The 13,867-nt window shown below is 40.2% G+C and overlaps 1 protein-coding gene across 1 annotated transcript in view; it reads left to right on the top strand.

Moving 5' to 3' along the window:
* Positions 1-13,867, top strand: part of GDPD1 (glycerophosphodiester phosphodiesterase domain containing 1) — a 286,956-nt gene that overhangs the window by 62,477 nt on the left and 210,612 nt on the right. The window contains exon 2 of the mRNA XM_053706354.1: positions 7,168-7,210. Within this exon, the coding sequence (XP_053562329.1) occupies positions 7,168-7,210 (43 nt within the window). The remainder of the gene's footprint in view (positions 1-7,167; positions 7,211-13,867) is intronic.

Here is a 13,867-nt window from a genome sequence, read left to right as displayed (position 1 = left end):
TTTTCGCCAATCATCTTCTTTGTTTGTTGTCTATGCTGGAAAGTGTAGAGGTCAAAAGGCTACGGCTACCTCTCTTTCCTTTTGGCTGAAAAGCATCATCCGTTTGGCTTATGAGACTGCTGGACAGCAGCCTCCTGAAAGAATTACAGCTCACTCCACTAGAGCGGTGGCTTCCACATGGCCTTTTAAAAATGATGCTTCTGTTGAACAGATTTGTAAGGCTGCGACTTGGTCTTCACTTCATACCTTTTCCAAATTTTCCAAATTTGATACTTTTGCTTCTTCGGAGGATATTTTTGGGAGAAAGGTTTTGCAAGCAGTAGTGCCTTCCGTTTAGGTTCCTGTCTTGTCCCTCCCTTCATCCGTGTCCTAAAGCTTTGGCATTGGTATCCCACAAGTTAGGATGAATCCGTGGACTCGGTACATCTTGCAAAAGAAAACAGAATTTATGCTTACCTGATAAATTTCTTTCTTTTGCGATGTACCGAGTCCACGGCCCGCCCTGTCTATTTAAGACAGATAGTTTTTTTTTTATGTAAACTTCAGTCACCTCTGCACCTTATAGTTTTTCCTTTTCTTCCTTGGCCTTCGGTCGAATGACTGGGGGTTGGAGTTAAGGGGGGAGCTATATAGACAGCTCTGCTGTGGTGCTCTCTTTGCTACTTCCTGTCAGGAAGGACAATATCCCACAAGTTAGGATGAATCCGTGGACTCGGTACATCGCAAAAGAAAGAAATTTATCAGGTAAGCATAAATTCTGTTTTTTAATAAGAGATCCTTTTTACTTGCTGGAGAGTATTATATTGTTTACAAGCAGCTCCTTTACCTTTGTCTTGTCATTTGAAAAAGCTGCTTTTGCTTGTTGAAACCACAACTGCTATTGAAAATAAGAATAAAGATTTATTCCCTGTAGAAATTTATTTATACAGAAAACAGCAGCATAAATTAACCTCCCAGTAAGGGTGTGAAATAGATTTTTGTATCATTGAAACCCCTGTCCATTTCATTACATGAAATTAAAAAAACTATTGGGCTTTTGTGTATAGAGAGAGATATAACATGAACAGGTATGCTTTTCCTACAGGCGTCTGCATTTAAATGGGCATGCCCTTTAGAACCATAGGTAGTGTTTTTAATGAACAAAACCGCTACTTTAAATACATAAATAAACACAAAGATATATATGTACTCTGTATCTTGTATAACAAGTCAAATTGTTACTGTACAGTGTCCCTTTAAATTTTATTTTAAAGTCATAAAATAATTAAAAAGAGAAGCGCTAAAAAATCTAAAGACACTAAATCAATATTAACAGATACTGGAAATACATTAATTCACAGAAAATATTGAGTGCACACTCTTATACATTCATACAATATTAAAATCACCTAAATGCTATTTACAAAGATCTTAAAACAAAGCTTGCTTCACGTCCTTATTGTAGATTAAAGAGGTCAGTCCACTATTATATCCTGAAAGTCCTAAGCGTTTGTTACTCTTCCCTTAGGTAGTACTCTTCCCTTCAGTATCCAATTGGATGCTTCAAACCTTGTAACTTTGAGATTCAAAGTATAACTTGTAACGGTCTTAAATGGAGAGCCTGTAGTTAAAAAAAAAAATTTGACTTTTTGTATCAAAGTTCAAAGTAGAGAGTAGTACTCACGCCCCAGATGTAGCCTGTGGTATCCGATTGTCTCTTTCTCACCTTGTGAATTTAGTAAACCGATCCTGTTTTCAAGCACTTATAGGTTCACACAGAGTTTTCACTTCTCCTCTTTATTTTCAACGACTCTTAAAGTGAAAGTCAATCCTAGCGTTTTACAAATGCTAGGATTGACTATTGAATCGCCGTTCTTAGCTGCAACGTTTTCACCTCTTAGCCAATAGCTGTGCGGTAAATCCGGCTTGGCGCCCACGGGAGCCAGATTTACTGCACGGCTATTGGCTAAGAGGTGAAAACGTCACCACTTAGCAATTTTTTTTTAGCCGTGAGCCGCTTTAGCAGCTAAGAACAGCGATCGATTGAAACAAATAAAGGAGCTTTCTACATGAAGTATCTTATACTTCGCTTTCTACATGAAGTATCTTATAATTCATGAATGAAAGTCCCCTTTATTTGTTTCAATAGTCAATCCTAGCGTTTGTAAAACGCTAGGATTGACTTTCACTTTGTTGTACGCCGTATCATAAACATTAACTGTGTGGCTTCTATGCCAATCAAAGTGATCACATTAAAGTGAAGGTAAACTTAGCAGGATTCGATTATAGTAAACGTTAATACAAATAAAATAAATAGTACTTTAATTCATGATTTTTTTTCAATTTTATATATTAACAGAGTTATCAACTTATTTCTTTCTAGATCGTTTCGTTTCACAAACAACCCGTTTTTTTTTTTTTTTATCTGTCCGGTCACGTGTGGGCATCATCCAATAGTAAGTCTGGCCGTTAGGCGGCCGTCATTTGACGTAACAACAGTTCTTGTCCTTCTGCGCATGCGTTTGGTTTACTTCATCTCCATTCCATGCCGGGCTCGCTCCAGTTTCGCATTCACGCAGGCGCAAATAGAACATAGGGCTAAGTGTGCGCATGCGCAAATTTCCCTGGAAGTGAGAACGCGCTTTTGAATTACGTATAGAGCGGGTGGGACCGCTCTGTACGTATTAGACTGAAAAAATCAGGGAATTCATGGAGGGAGGAGATAATAATGGAAGCGTGAGTAGATAAAAATACTTTATAATACAATCATATATATTGAAATAGTTTAAAAAAAAATAGCGATCGTACTATATAGCATATGCAAAATTTAATAAAGCTTAGAAAACAGGAAAACTTTACCTTCACTTTAAGTTAAATGGTACTTGGAGGGCCAAACGGTTTTCTGTACGGGTCCTGGATATTTTAAAGGGACATGAAACCCAATTTTTTTTTCATGATTAAGAAAGAGCATGCAATTTTAAACAACTCTATTGTTAATAGCATGCAATTTTAAACAACTCTATACTAATATCTAATTTGCTTCCTTATCTTGATATCTTTTGCTGAGAAGCATATCTAGATAGGCTAATTGATATCTAAATAATTAAGCAAATTAGATAATAGAAGTAAACTGGAATGTTGTTTAAAATTGTATTCTCTATCTGAATCATAAAAGAAAAGTTTTGGGTTTAATGTCTCTAAGTTTGTTATTTCTTTTCAAACTTCTATTACTTTCATTTGTTATGCTCCTGGTTCTTATTTTCCCATACACTGTTACTTTAAGTGATGGTGTCTCTCTTTTTTTTATTTTTTTATTAATAATCTCTCAATGTTCAACTTTTGTTTAGCTTTGCTGCAATCATTTTCTTAATATTTTGTAGCTTACTATGCATTTATAGAACACAGCATGAATACATTATAATTAAATGTTTCTTATTGAACTTTGTACAGGCATTCAGGAATACTATTTGCAAAAATAATCAGCTTAACTGAAATAATTGCAGAAAATGTCAGAGAACATGTTGAACAGTACTAATTATAAAGAATATGCTATTCTAATTTAAAAAGCTTATCACAACATTTGTATGCAGTGATTCTCTTTACATTTAAACAGTGAATTTGGCAGAAAAAACAATGTGGGTACGTTTTTATATATATTTATATTTGTTTATAATTTATTTTCCAGTATTAAAGACACAGGGGTAGATTTATCATAGTGTGAGCGGACATGATACGATGTAGTGTATCATGTCCGCTGCACATTGATAAATGCCGACAGCATACGCTGTCAGCATTTATCATTGCACCAGCAGTTCTTGTGAACTGCTTGTGCTATGCCGCCCCCTGCAGATTCGCGCTAGCAGGGGGTGTCAATCAACCCGATCGTATTCGATCGGGTTGATTTCTGTCCGCGGCCTCAGAGCTGGCGGACAAGTGATGGAGCAGCGGTCTTTAGACCACTGCTACATAACTTCTGTTTCCGGCGAGCCTGAAGGCTAGCCGGAAACAAGGGGCATCAAGCTCCATACGGAGCTTGATAAATCGTCCCCACAGTGTACTGTAACATTTTCTCCCATTTAACCAAATGGATGTAGATCTACGTCATGCGGGACATAACCTGCTACTATCTACTGCATAATGTAGTAGATCTACTTCCATTCTGCTGGAAACCCAAGCAGTCTCGGTTGTCAAGTGATAACCTTGACTTGTTACTCATCGGCTTCCAGCATCTGCCTTCATATGGTAACGGAGCATGATGGGTGCTCCGTTACCATACAAAGTCAGATTGTTACAATGTCACTGTCTGTAACGATCTTCCTTGGTGCCGGTGGGAGATGTGGGAGGGGAAGAGGTGGGCGTGGTGGAGGGAGTGGGAGGGACCCTATGCTACAGAACAAAATGAAGGCAGAGATGGAGCGCTGCACAATGGAAAAGGGCTCGAATATGGGGCTAGGAGCACCCTATATAACAATCGTGGGGAGCAGGGTGGACCACTACACTGCAGAAAAAAATGATTTAAAAAAAATTATGAAGTAAAACAAAATTAGAAATATATATTAATTAGGCAGGGCTCAAAATTAAGTCCTAAGCTACTAGTCAGGCCACAATGTTACTCGCCACTTCTGATCCCACCCACACCACACCCATTACTCCACCCCCTCTTTGCATATGGTTAGCCATTGTGAAACACTTTGTGCAATCATTTTTAATATTGTTTTAAAATTAATCCTACATACAGTAATATATTAACAAAAATAAGTGCATAGCAATTAGCAACATCAACTATGTTCTGGGGAAGACAACAGCTGAATAAAAAGAAGAAAGTTGTTGAACTGAGAGAATGCAAAGAGAGTGCTGACAGTCATTGAAGGTCATAACAGACAGCTGCCAGTACCAAAGATGGCTACAACTAGTGGGAGGGAGGATTGTTAGAGAGCTGTTTAGGAGAGATCAGGGAGGTGTACACTGCACACTGTACGGATCACAACACTGCAATAAAAAAAAAACAAAAAAAAAAACTGCCAGTGCCTAAAATGGTGGGAGTGTGTGTATGGGGGAAGAGAGCTGTTTGGGAGGGATCAGAAAGTTGGGAGGGTAATCCTTACATTACAATACTATTTCCCTTTTACCCTTTCACTGCCAAGAATTTCAGAAGTGTGGTGCGCAGCTGCAGTTAGCAGCCTTCTAATTACCAAAAAACAATGGCAAACCCTGTATGTCTGGTATTTCCGAACAAAAGAGATCCCAGAGAAGCTCTTACAATCATTTGTCATGATTGCACAAGCAGGATGTAAATAATTTCAGTGAGAAACCCAAAGTTCGTATTTTGTTTCCGAATTGATTGTAATTGACGGGGAAATGGTGGCATGAAATATACTAAAATGGGCCTAGATCAATACCTTGGGTTGCCTACTTAAAAATATATAGTTTTGAAGGTAAATATTTTTATTTTATTTTGAACGTTCCTGGTGACAGTTAACAAAATGCATCGGAATAAGTATGTTAGCTTAGGCAGAAAGGTAATTTTAATGGCCAAGATTCGCCCGAACCAAAAAAATTCTGAAAATTCCCAAGAATCTAGCATACTAGGTCCTGGATAGAACAATGCAAAAATAAACCTAAAGGAGCATTCTCCCCATTTATTTTATATCCCGCAGCTGGTATAACAAGTCACTGGAAACTCAAAACCAATGTCACAGTACACTATCCCTTTAAGCAAATGTACCACTCATTGCTTACAAAGCACTTCCCTGCACTTGCATTCTCCATCCATGTTTGTTTATGTCTGCACCGGTCATGTAAAATACATTACTGTCTGTGACTGACTTTTATCTTGTTTAAAAGCCTATAAATAGTACCACCTAAATCGCTGCTTTTTTTTTTTTTTTTTTTTTTTTATTATTTCAAACGTATAATTATAAATTTCAATTTTACTTACTGAGCGTTATCATTGCTTGCTCCGCCCCCGGCATTACTTCCTGGTCTGTTCATGATCCGAGTAGAGAGCGGATCCACCCGCTCTCTACGTCATTTATATGGGCATCTTGGTCTTCAGGGTTCGCTTTGCGCATGCGTTGAATTCATTATACAATAGATAGTATACAATGTATTGTATTCTGCAATCTAACATGTAGCGCATGCGCTTAGCAAATGAGGGGTATGTTAGGTTATTTTACAGTCACCGACTGGCCTGGATTTTGATTGCACGTTCATAAAAACTTGACTTTCAAAATAAATTGCGCCGATTCCATGGGCGGAGGAACGAAGGTTAAATCGAAGGATTTTAAAAGTAAATATTTGCAAAAACCGAGCGTTTTTAAGCGTTTTTATACGACTGCATGTTTGACACTGTCATTGTTTTCCATCACTTTAAAGAGTGAAGTTCTGAGGAATGAAGGCCATAAGATTTTTTTTTTTTTTTTTTTTTTAATGTTGTTATATTTGCATTATTATATGCTGTAAAATCAATAAACGTCTAGAGAATTTGCCAACTTCCATAATGATGACATGGTAACTTTCTATTGGCTGGCGGAAATTTACATAGCTGTAGTAATATGAAGGACAATATGGAAGTGGGGTGTAAAACTAATTGCTGGCACAAGATAATGTTGGCCCTGAGAGTGTGTGGGAAATTATGTTTTTATGTATAACTGAAATAATTATGAGATCAAACTTCACATCTCTTTATTTATCAGTGGCAAATGGCGACGCACTTAAAGGGACATGAAACCAATTTTTTTTTTCTTTCATGATTCAGATAGAGAATACAATTTTAAACAACTTTCGAATTTACTTCTATTATTTAATTTGCTTCCTTCTCTTGTTATCCTTTTCTGAAAGGTTTATCTAGGCAAGCCCAGGAGCAGCAGAGAACCTAGGTTCTAGCTGTTGATTGGTGGCTGCATTTATATATCGATAGTGATTGGCTCACCCATCTGTTCAGTTAAGAAACCATTAGTGCATCGCTGCTCCTTCATTAAATGATAACAAGAGAATGAAATAAATTAGATAATAGAAGTAAATTAGAAAGTTGTTTAAAATTTGTATTCTCTATCTGAATCATGAAAGAAAAAAATGGGGTTTCATGTCCCTTTAATGAATAACCCAGCATTTTAGTTTATTTGTTATATTGTACGACATTTGCAGTAGTAAATACATGTTTACATATATGCATTTCTTATTTTTAAGGTGCTGGAGAAAACTTGGAAAATACAATGGCTGCTTTCAAACAGTGAGTATAATACATCTTTTCATCCTTTTTGTTTAAAAATGCTTGGCTTAATTTCATTTTAATTTACTTTATTTCAATAAATGTAATTACAACCTAATGTGTCAACACATAAATATACATAGGTGTGTTGTAGAACTGATTTTAAAGGTCATTAAACAAAAAATACATTTTATGAGTAAATTATTGAGGTTATTGCCCATTTCCCTCTCGTCATGGGTGCCACCATGTTAAAATCTAGCTGTCACTACTTTCCAGTGATAAAGTGTTTGCACATGTGCAGAAAATCTCCTTCAGACACCTGCAGTTTAACCTAGGTTACAAAAGGGCAGCCCCCATAATTAGTGGTGCATGAGACGTATACTATTTATTATTTACTGCTTTTGTTGCTGAGCCATTTTCACACCCCTATGCTCAAGCTGTTTTATATTGTCAACTTTATTTCTGTAATGTAGCCACACAAATTATACTTTTTTTTTTTTTTTTCAACAGACCTAGTATTTTTAGAAAATAAGTTCAGTTAGAGAAATCTAGGATTTTTTTTTGTTTTGGTAATTTTGAATACGTTTGCAGTCCTTTGCTGCTTGAGGTATGACACATTCTAACAAGACGATGTAATGCTGGAAGCTGTCATTTTCCCTATGGGATCCGGTAAGCCATGTTTATTACGATTGTAAATAAGGGCTTCACAAGGGCTTATTTAGACTGTAGACATTTTTTAGGCTAAATCGATTGATATTAACACTTATTTAGCCTTGAGGAATCATTTATTCTGGTATTTTGATATATTTATATCGGCAGGCACTGTTTTAGACACCTTATTCTTTAGGGGCTTTCCCAAAGCATAGGCAGAGTCTCATTTTCGCGCCGGTGTTGCGCACTTGTTTTTGAGAGGCATGGCATGCAGTCGCATGTGAGAGGAGCTCTGATACTGATAAAGACTTCTGAAGGCATCATTTGGTATCGTATTCCCCTTGGGTTTGGTTGGGTCTCAGCAAAGCAGATACCAGGGACTGTAAAGGGGTTAAAGCTTAAAACGGCTCCGGTTCCGTTATTTTAAGGGTTAAAGCTTCCAACATTGGTGTGCAATATTTTCAAGGCTTTAAGACACTGTGGTGAAAGTTTGGTGAATTTTGAACAATTCCTTCATGTTTTTTCGCAATTGCAGTAATAAAGTGTGTTCAGTTTAAAATTTAAAGTGACAGTAACGGTTTTATTTCAAAACGTTTTTTGTACTTTCTTATCAAGTTTATGCCTGTTTAACATGTCTGAACTACCAGATAGACTGTGTTCTGAATGTGGGGAAGCCAGAATTCCTATTCATTTAAATAAATGTGATTTATGTGATAATGACAATGATGCCCAAGATGATTCCTCAAGTGAGGGGAGTAAGCATGGTACTGCATCATTCCCTCCTTCGTCTACACGAGTCTTGCCCACTCAGGAGGCCCCTAGTACATCTAGCGCGCCAAAACTCCTTACTATGCAACAATTAACGGCTGTAATGGATAATTCTGTCAAAAACATTTTAGCCAAAATGAACCCTTGTCAGCGTAAGCGTGGATGCTCTGTTTTAGTTACTGAAGAGCATGACGACGCTGATATTAATATCTCTGAAGGGCCCCTAACCCAATCTGAGGGAGCCAGGGAGGTTTTGTCTGAGGGAGAAATTACTGATTTAGGGAACATTTCTCAGCAGGCTGAATCTGATGTGATTACTTTTAAATTTAAATTGGAACATCTCCGCATTTTGCTTAAGGAGGTATTATCCACTCTGGATGATTGTGAAAATTTGGTCATCCCAGAGAAACTATGTAAAATGGACAAGTTCCTAGAGGTGCCGGGGGCTCCCAGAAGCTTTTCCTATACCCAAGCGTGTGGCGGACATTGTTAATAAAGAATGGGAAAGGCCCGGTATTCCTTTCGTCCCTCCCCCCATATTTAAAAAATTGTTTCCTATGGTCGACCCCAGAAAGGACTTATGGCAGTCAGTCCCCAAGGTCGAGGGAGCGGTTTTCTACTTTAAACAAGCGCACCACTATTCCCATAGAGGATAGTTGTGCTTTCAAAGATCCTATGGATAAAAAATTAGAAGGTTTGCTTAAAAAGATGTTTGTTCAGCAGGGTTACCTTCTACAAACCCATTTTCATGCATTGTCCCTGTCACTACAAGCCGCATATTTCTGGTTTGATGAACTGATTAAGGTGCTCGATAGTGACTCTCCTCCTTATGAGGAGATTATGGACAGAGTCAATGCTCTCAAATTGGCTAATTCTTTCACTCTAGACGCCTCTTTGCAATTGGCTAAGTAGCGGCTAAGGAATTCTGGGTTTGCTATTGTGGCGCGCAGAGCGCTTTGGTTGAAATCTTGGTCGGCTGATGCGTCTTCCAAGACAAGCTACTAAACATTCCTTTCAAGGGGAAAACGCTGTTTGGTCCCTGACTTGAAAGAGATTATCTCTGATATCCACTGGGGGTAAGGGCCATGCCCTTCCTCAGGATCGGCCTTTCAAGGCAAAAAATAGACCTAATTTTCGTCCCTTTCGTAAAAACGGACCAGCCCAAGGTGCTACGTCCTCTAAGCAAGAGGGGTAATACTTCTCAGGGCCAAGCCAGCTTGGAGACCAATGCAAGGCTGGAACAAGGGGAAAGCAGGCAAAGAAACCTGCCACTGCTACCAAGACAGCATGAAATATCGGCCCCCGATCCGGGACCGGATCTGGTGGGGGGCAGACTCTCTCTCTTCGCTCAGGCTTGGGCAAGAGATGTTCTGGATCCTTGGGCGCTAGAAATAGTCTCCCAGGGTTATCTTCTGGAATTCAAGGGACTTCCCCCAAGGGGAAGGTTCCACAGGTCTCAGTTGTCTTCAGACCACATAAAAAGACAGGCGTTCTTACATTGTGTAGAAGACCTGTTAAAAATGGGAGTGATTCATCCTGTTCCATTGAGAGAACAAGGGATGGGGTTTCTACTCCAATCTGTTCATAGTTCCCAAAAAAGAGGGAACGTTCAGACCAATCCTAGATCTCAAGATCTTAAACAAATTTCTCAAGGTCCCATCTTTCAAGATGGAAACCATTCGAACTATCCTCCTTCCATCCAGGAAGGTCAATTCATGACCACGGTGGATTTAAAGGATGCGTATCTACATATTCCTATCCACAAGGAACATCATCGGTTCCTAAGGTTTGCATCCTGGACAAACATTACCAGTTCGTGGCGCTTCCTTTCGGATTAGCCACTGCTCCAAGGATTTTCACAAAGGTACTAGGGTCCCTTCTAGCTGTGCTAAGACCAAGGGGCATGGCAGTTGTACCTTACCTGGACGACATTCTGATTTCAAGCGTCGTCCCTCCCTCGAGCAAAGCTCACACGGACATCGTCCTGGCCTTTCTCAGATCGCACGGCTGGAAAGTGAACGTGGAAAAGAGTTCTCTATCCCCGTCAACAAGGGTTCCCTTCTTGGGAACATTATAGACTCCTCAGAAATGAGGATTTTTCTAACAGAGGCCAGAAAGACAAAGCTTCTGGACTCTTGTCGAATACTTCATTCCGTTCCTCTTCCTTCCGTAGCTCAGTGCATGGAAGTGATCGGGTTGATGGTAGCGACAATGGACATAGTTCCTTTTGCGCGCATTCATCTAAGACCATTACAACTGTGCATGGCTCAGTCAGTGGAATGGGGACTATACAGACTTGTCTCCAAAGATACAAGTAAATCAGAGGACCAGAGACTCACTCCGTTGGTGGCTGTCCCTGGACAACCTGTCACGAGGGATGACATTCCACAGTCCAGAGTGGGTCATTGTCACGACCGACGCCAGTCTGATGGGCTGGGGCGCGGTCTGGGGGATCCCTGAAGCTCAGGGTCTTTGGTCTCGGGAAGAATCTCTTCTACCGATAAATATTCTGGAACTGAGAGCGATATTCAATGCTCTCAAGGCTTGGCCTCAGCTAGCGAGGGACCAAGTTCATACGGTTTCAATCAGACAACATGACGACTGTTGCGTACATCAACCATCAGGGGGGAACAAGGAGTTCCCTAGCGATGGAAGAAGTGACCAAGATTATTCTATGGGCGGAGTCTCACTCCTGCCACCTGTCTGCTATCCACATCCCGGGAGTGGAAAATTGGGAAGCGGATTTTCTGAGTCGTCAGACATTGCATCCGGGGGAGTGGGAACTCCATCCGGAAATCTTTGCCCAAGTCACTCAACTTTGGGGGCATTCCAGACATGGATCTGATGGCCTCTCGTCAGAACTTCAAAGTTCCTTGCTACGGGTCCAGATCCAGGGATCCCAAGGCGGCTCTAGTGGATGCACTAGTAGCACCTTGGACCTTCAAACTAGCTTATGTGTTCCCGCCGTTTCCTCTCATCCCCAGGCTGGTAGCCAGGATCAATCAGGAGAGGGCGTCGGTGATCTTGATAGCTCCTGCGTGGCCACGCAGGACTTGGTATGCAGATCTGGTGAATATGTCATCGGCTCCACCTTGGAAGCTACCTTTGAGACGAGACCTTCTTGTTCAGGGTCCGTTCGAACATCCGAATCTGGTTTCACTCCAGCTGACTGCTTGGAGATTGAACGCTTGATTTTAATCGAAGCGAGGTTTCTCAGATTCTGTTATCGATACTCTTGTTCCGGCCAGAAAGCCTGTAACTAGAAAGATTTACCCACAAAATTTGGAAAAAATATATCTGTTGGTGTGAATCTAAAGGATTCCCTTGGGACAAGGTTAAGATTCCTAGGATTCTATCCTTCCCTTCAAGAAGGATTGGAAAAAGGATTATCGGCAAGTTCCCTGAAGGGACAGATTTCTGCCTTGTCGGTGTTACTTCACAAAAAACTGGCAACTGTGCCAGATGTTCAAGCCTTTGTTCAGGCTCTGGTTAGAATCAAGCCTGTTTACAAACCTTTGACTCCTCCTTGGATGTCTCAATCTAGTTCTTTCAGTTCTTCAGGGGGTTCCGTTTGAACCCTTACATTCCGTTGATATTAAGTTATTATCTTGGAAAGTTTTGTTTTTAGTTGCAATTTCTTCTGCTAGAAGAGTTTCAGAATTATCTGCTCTGCAGTGTTCTCCTCCTTATCTGGTGTTCCATGCAGATAAGGTGGTTTTACGTACTAAACCTGGTTTTCTTCCAAAAGTTGTATTCTAACAAAAACATTAACCAGGAGATTATCGTACCTTCTCTGTGTCCGAAACCAGTTTCAAAGAAGGAACGCTTGTTGCACAATTTGGATGTTGTTCGCGCTCTAAAATTCTATTTAGATGCTACAAAGGATTTTAGACAAACATCTTCCCTGTTTGTTGTTTATTCAGGTAAAAGGAGAGGTCAAAAAAGCAACTTCTACCTCTCTCTCTTTTTGGATTAAAAGCATCATCAGATTGGCTTAACGAGACTCGCCGGACGGCAGCCTCCCGAAAGAATCACGGCTCATTCCACTAGGGCTGTGGCTTCCACATGGGCCTTCAAGAACGAGGCTTCTGTTGATCAGATATGTAGGGCAGCGACTTGGTCTTCACTGCACACTTTTACCAAATTTTACAAGTTTGATATTTTTTTAGGGAGATCATCTTTTTATTTTTTTATTTTATGTAAATGGTTTAACTTAGGGGGTGTTAACTTAGAGGGCTTAGTGATTGGATTAATACTTTGCGTTGTTGGGGGATGGCGGTTTAGGGGTTAATAGGTTAATTAGGTAGATTGCGTTGGGGGTGTGTGGATTAGGGGTTAATAGTTTTAATAGGTAGTTTGCGTTGTGGGGGGATGGCGGTTTATTGGTTAATAGTGTTGATAGGTACTTTGCGTTGTGGGGGATGGCGGATTAGGGGTTAATACATTTATGAGGGTTGGCGGATTAGGGGTTAATAGTTTAGGTAGATTGCCTTGTGGGGGATGGTGTTTTGGAGGTTAATACATTTTATTATTAGTTGCGATGTAGGGGGATGGCGGATATAGGGGTTTTGACGGGGTGGGTTAATTTTTTAGAGGCGGGTTCGATTTTTACGGGTGATTAAACTTTTTTTTTTTTTTAGGCGCCGGCCGTTCATATACTGCCGTAAGTCACTGGCAACTCCAGAAATGTACATTTCTGCACATTTCTGAATGTCGCCGGTTTATCCAACTTACGGCAGTATATGATCTGCCTCCGCCATATATGTGATTCACCCGATGTGCAAGGTGAATCTACAGGTGGCATGGGTTTCAGCAGTTGCGCTGAAACCTACGCCGTATATGTAATTTCGCCCTTGATCTAGGGGCCCTCCACCCACAACTTGATTGACCTGGCTGTGTGGCATGAAAGATTGTCCTGCTGGAAAAAGCAATCATCAGAGTTGGAGAACATTGTCAGAGCAGAAGGAAGCAAGTTTTCTTCCAGGAGAACCTTGTACGTGGCTTGATTCATGCATCCTTCACAAAGATAAATCTGCCTGATTCCAGCCTTGCTGAAGCACCCCTAGATTATCATCAATCCTCCACAAAATTTTACTGTGGGTGCGAGACACTGTTGCTTGTAGGCCTCTCCAGGTCTTTGTCTAATTATTAGACGACCAGATGTTGGAGAAAGCTAAAAATTGGACTCATCAGAGATGACCTGGAATTGGGCAGATTTATCTTTGAAGGACACATGAATCAAGCCAAGTACAAGGTTAT

Source organism: Bombina bombina, chromosome 3 (assembly GCF_027579735.1).
Source record: "Bombina bombina isolate aBomBom1 chromosome 3, aBomBom1.pri, whole genome shotgun sequence".
Classification (NCBI taxonomy): Eukaryota; Metazoa; Chordata; class Amphibia; order Anura; family Bombinatoridae; genus Bombina; species Bombina bombina.
Note: the sequence above shows the minus strand (reverse complement) of the source record. Positions and strands in the feature narration are given on the sequence as shown.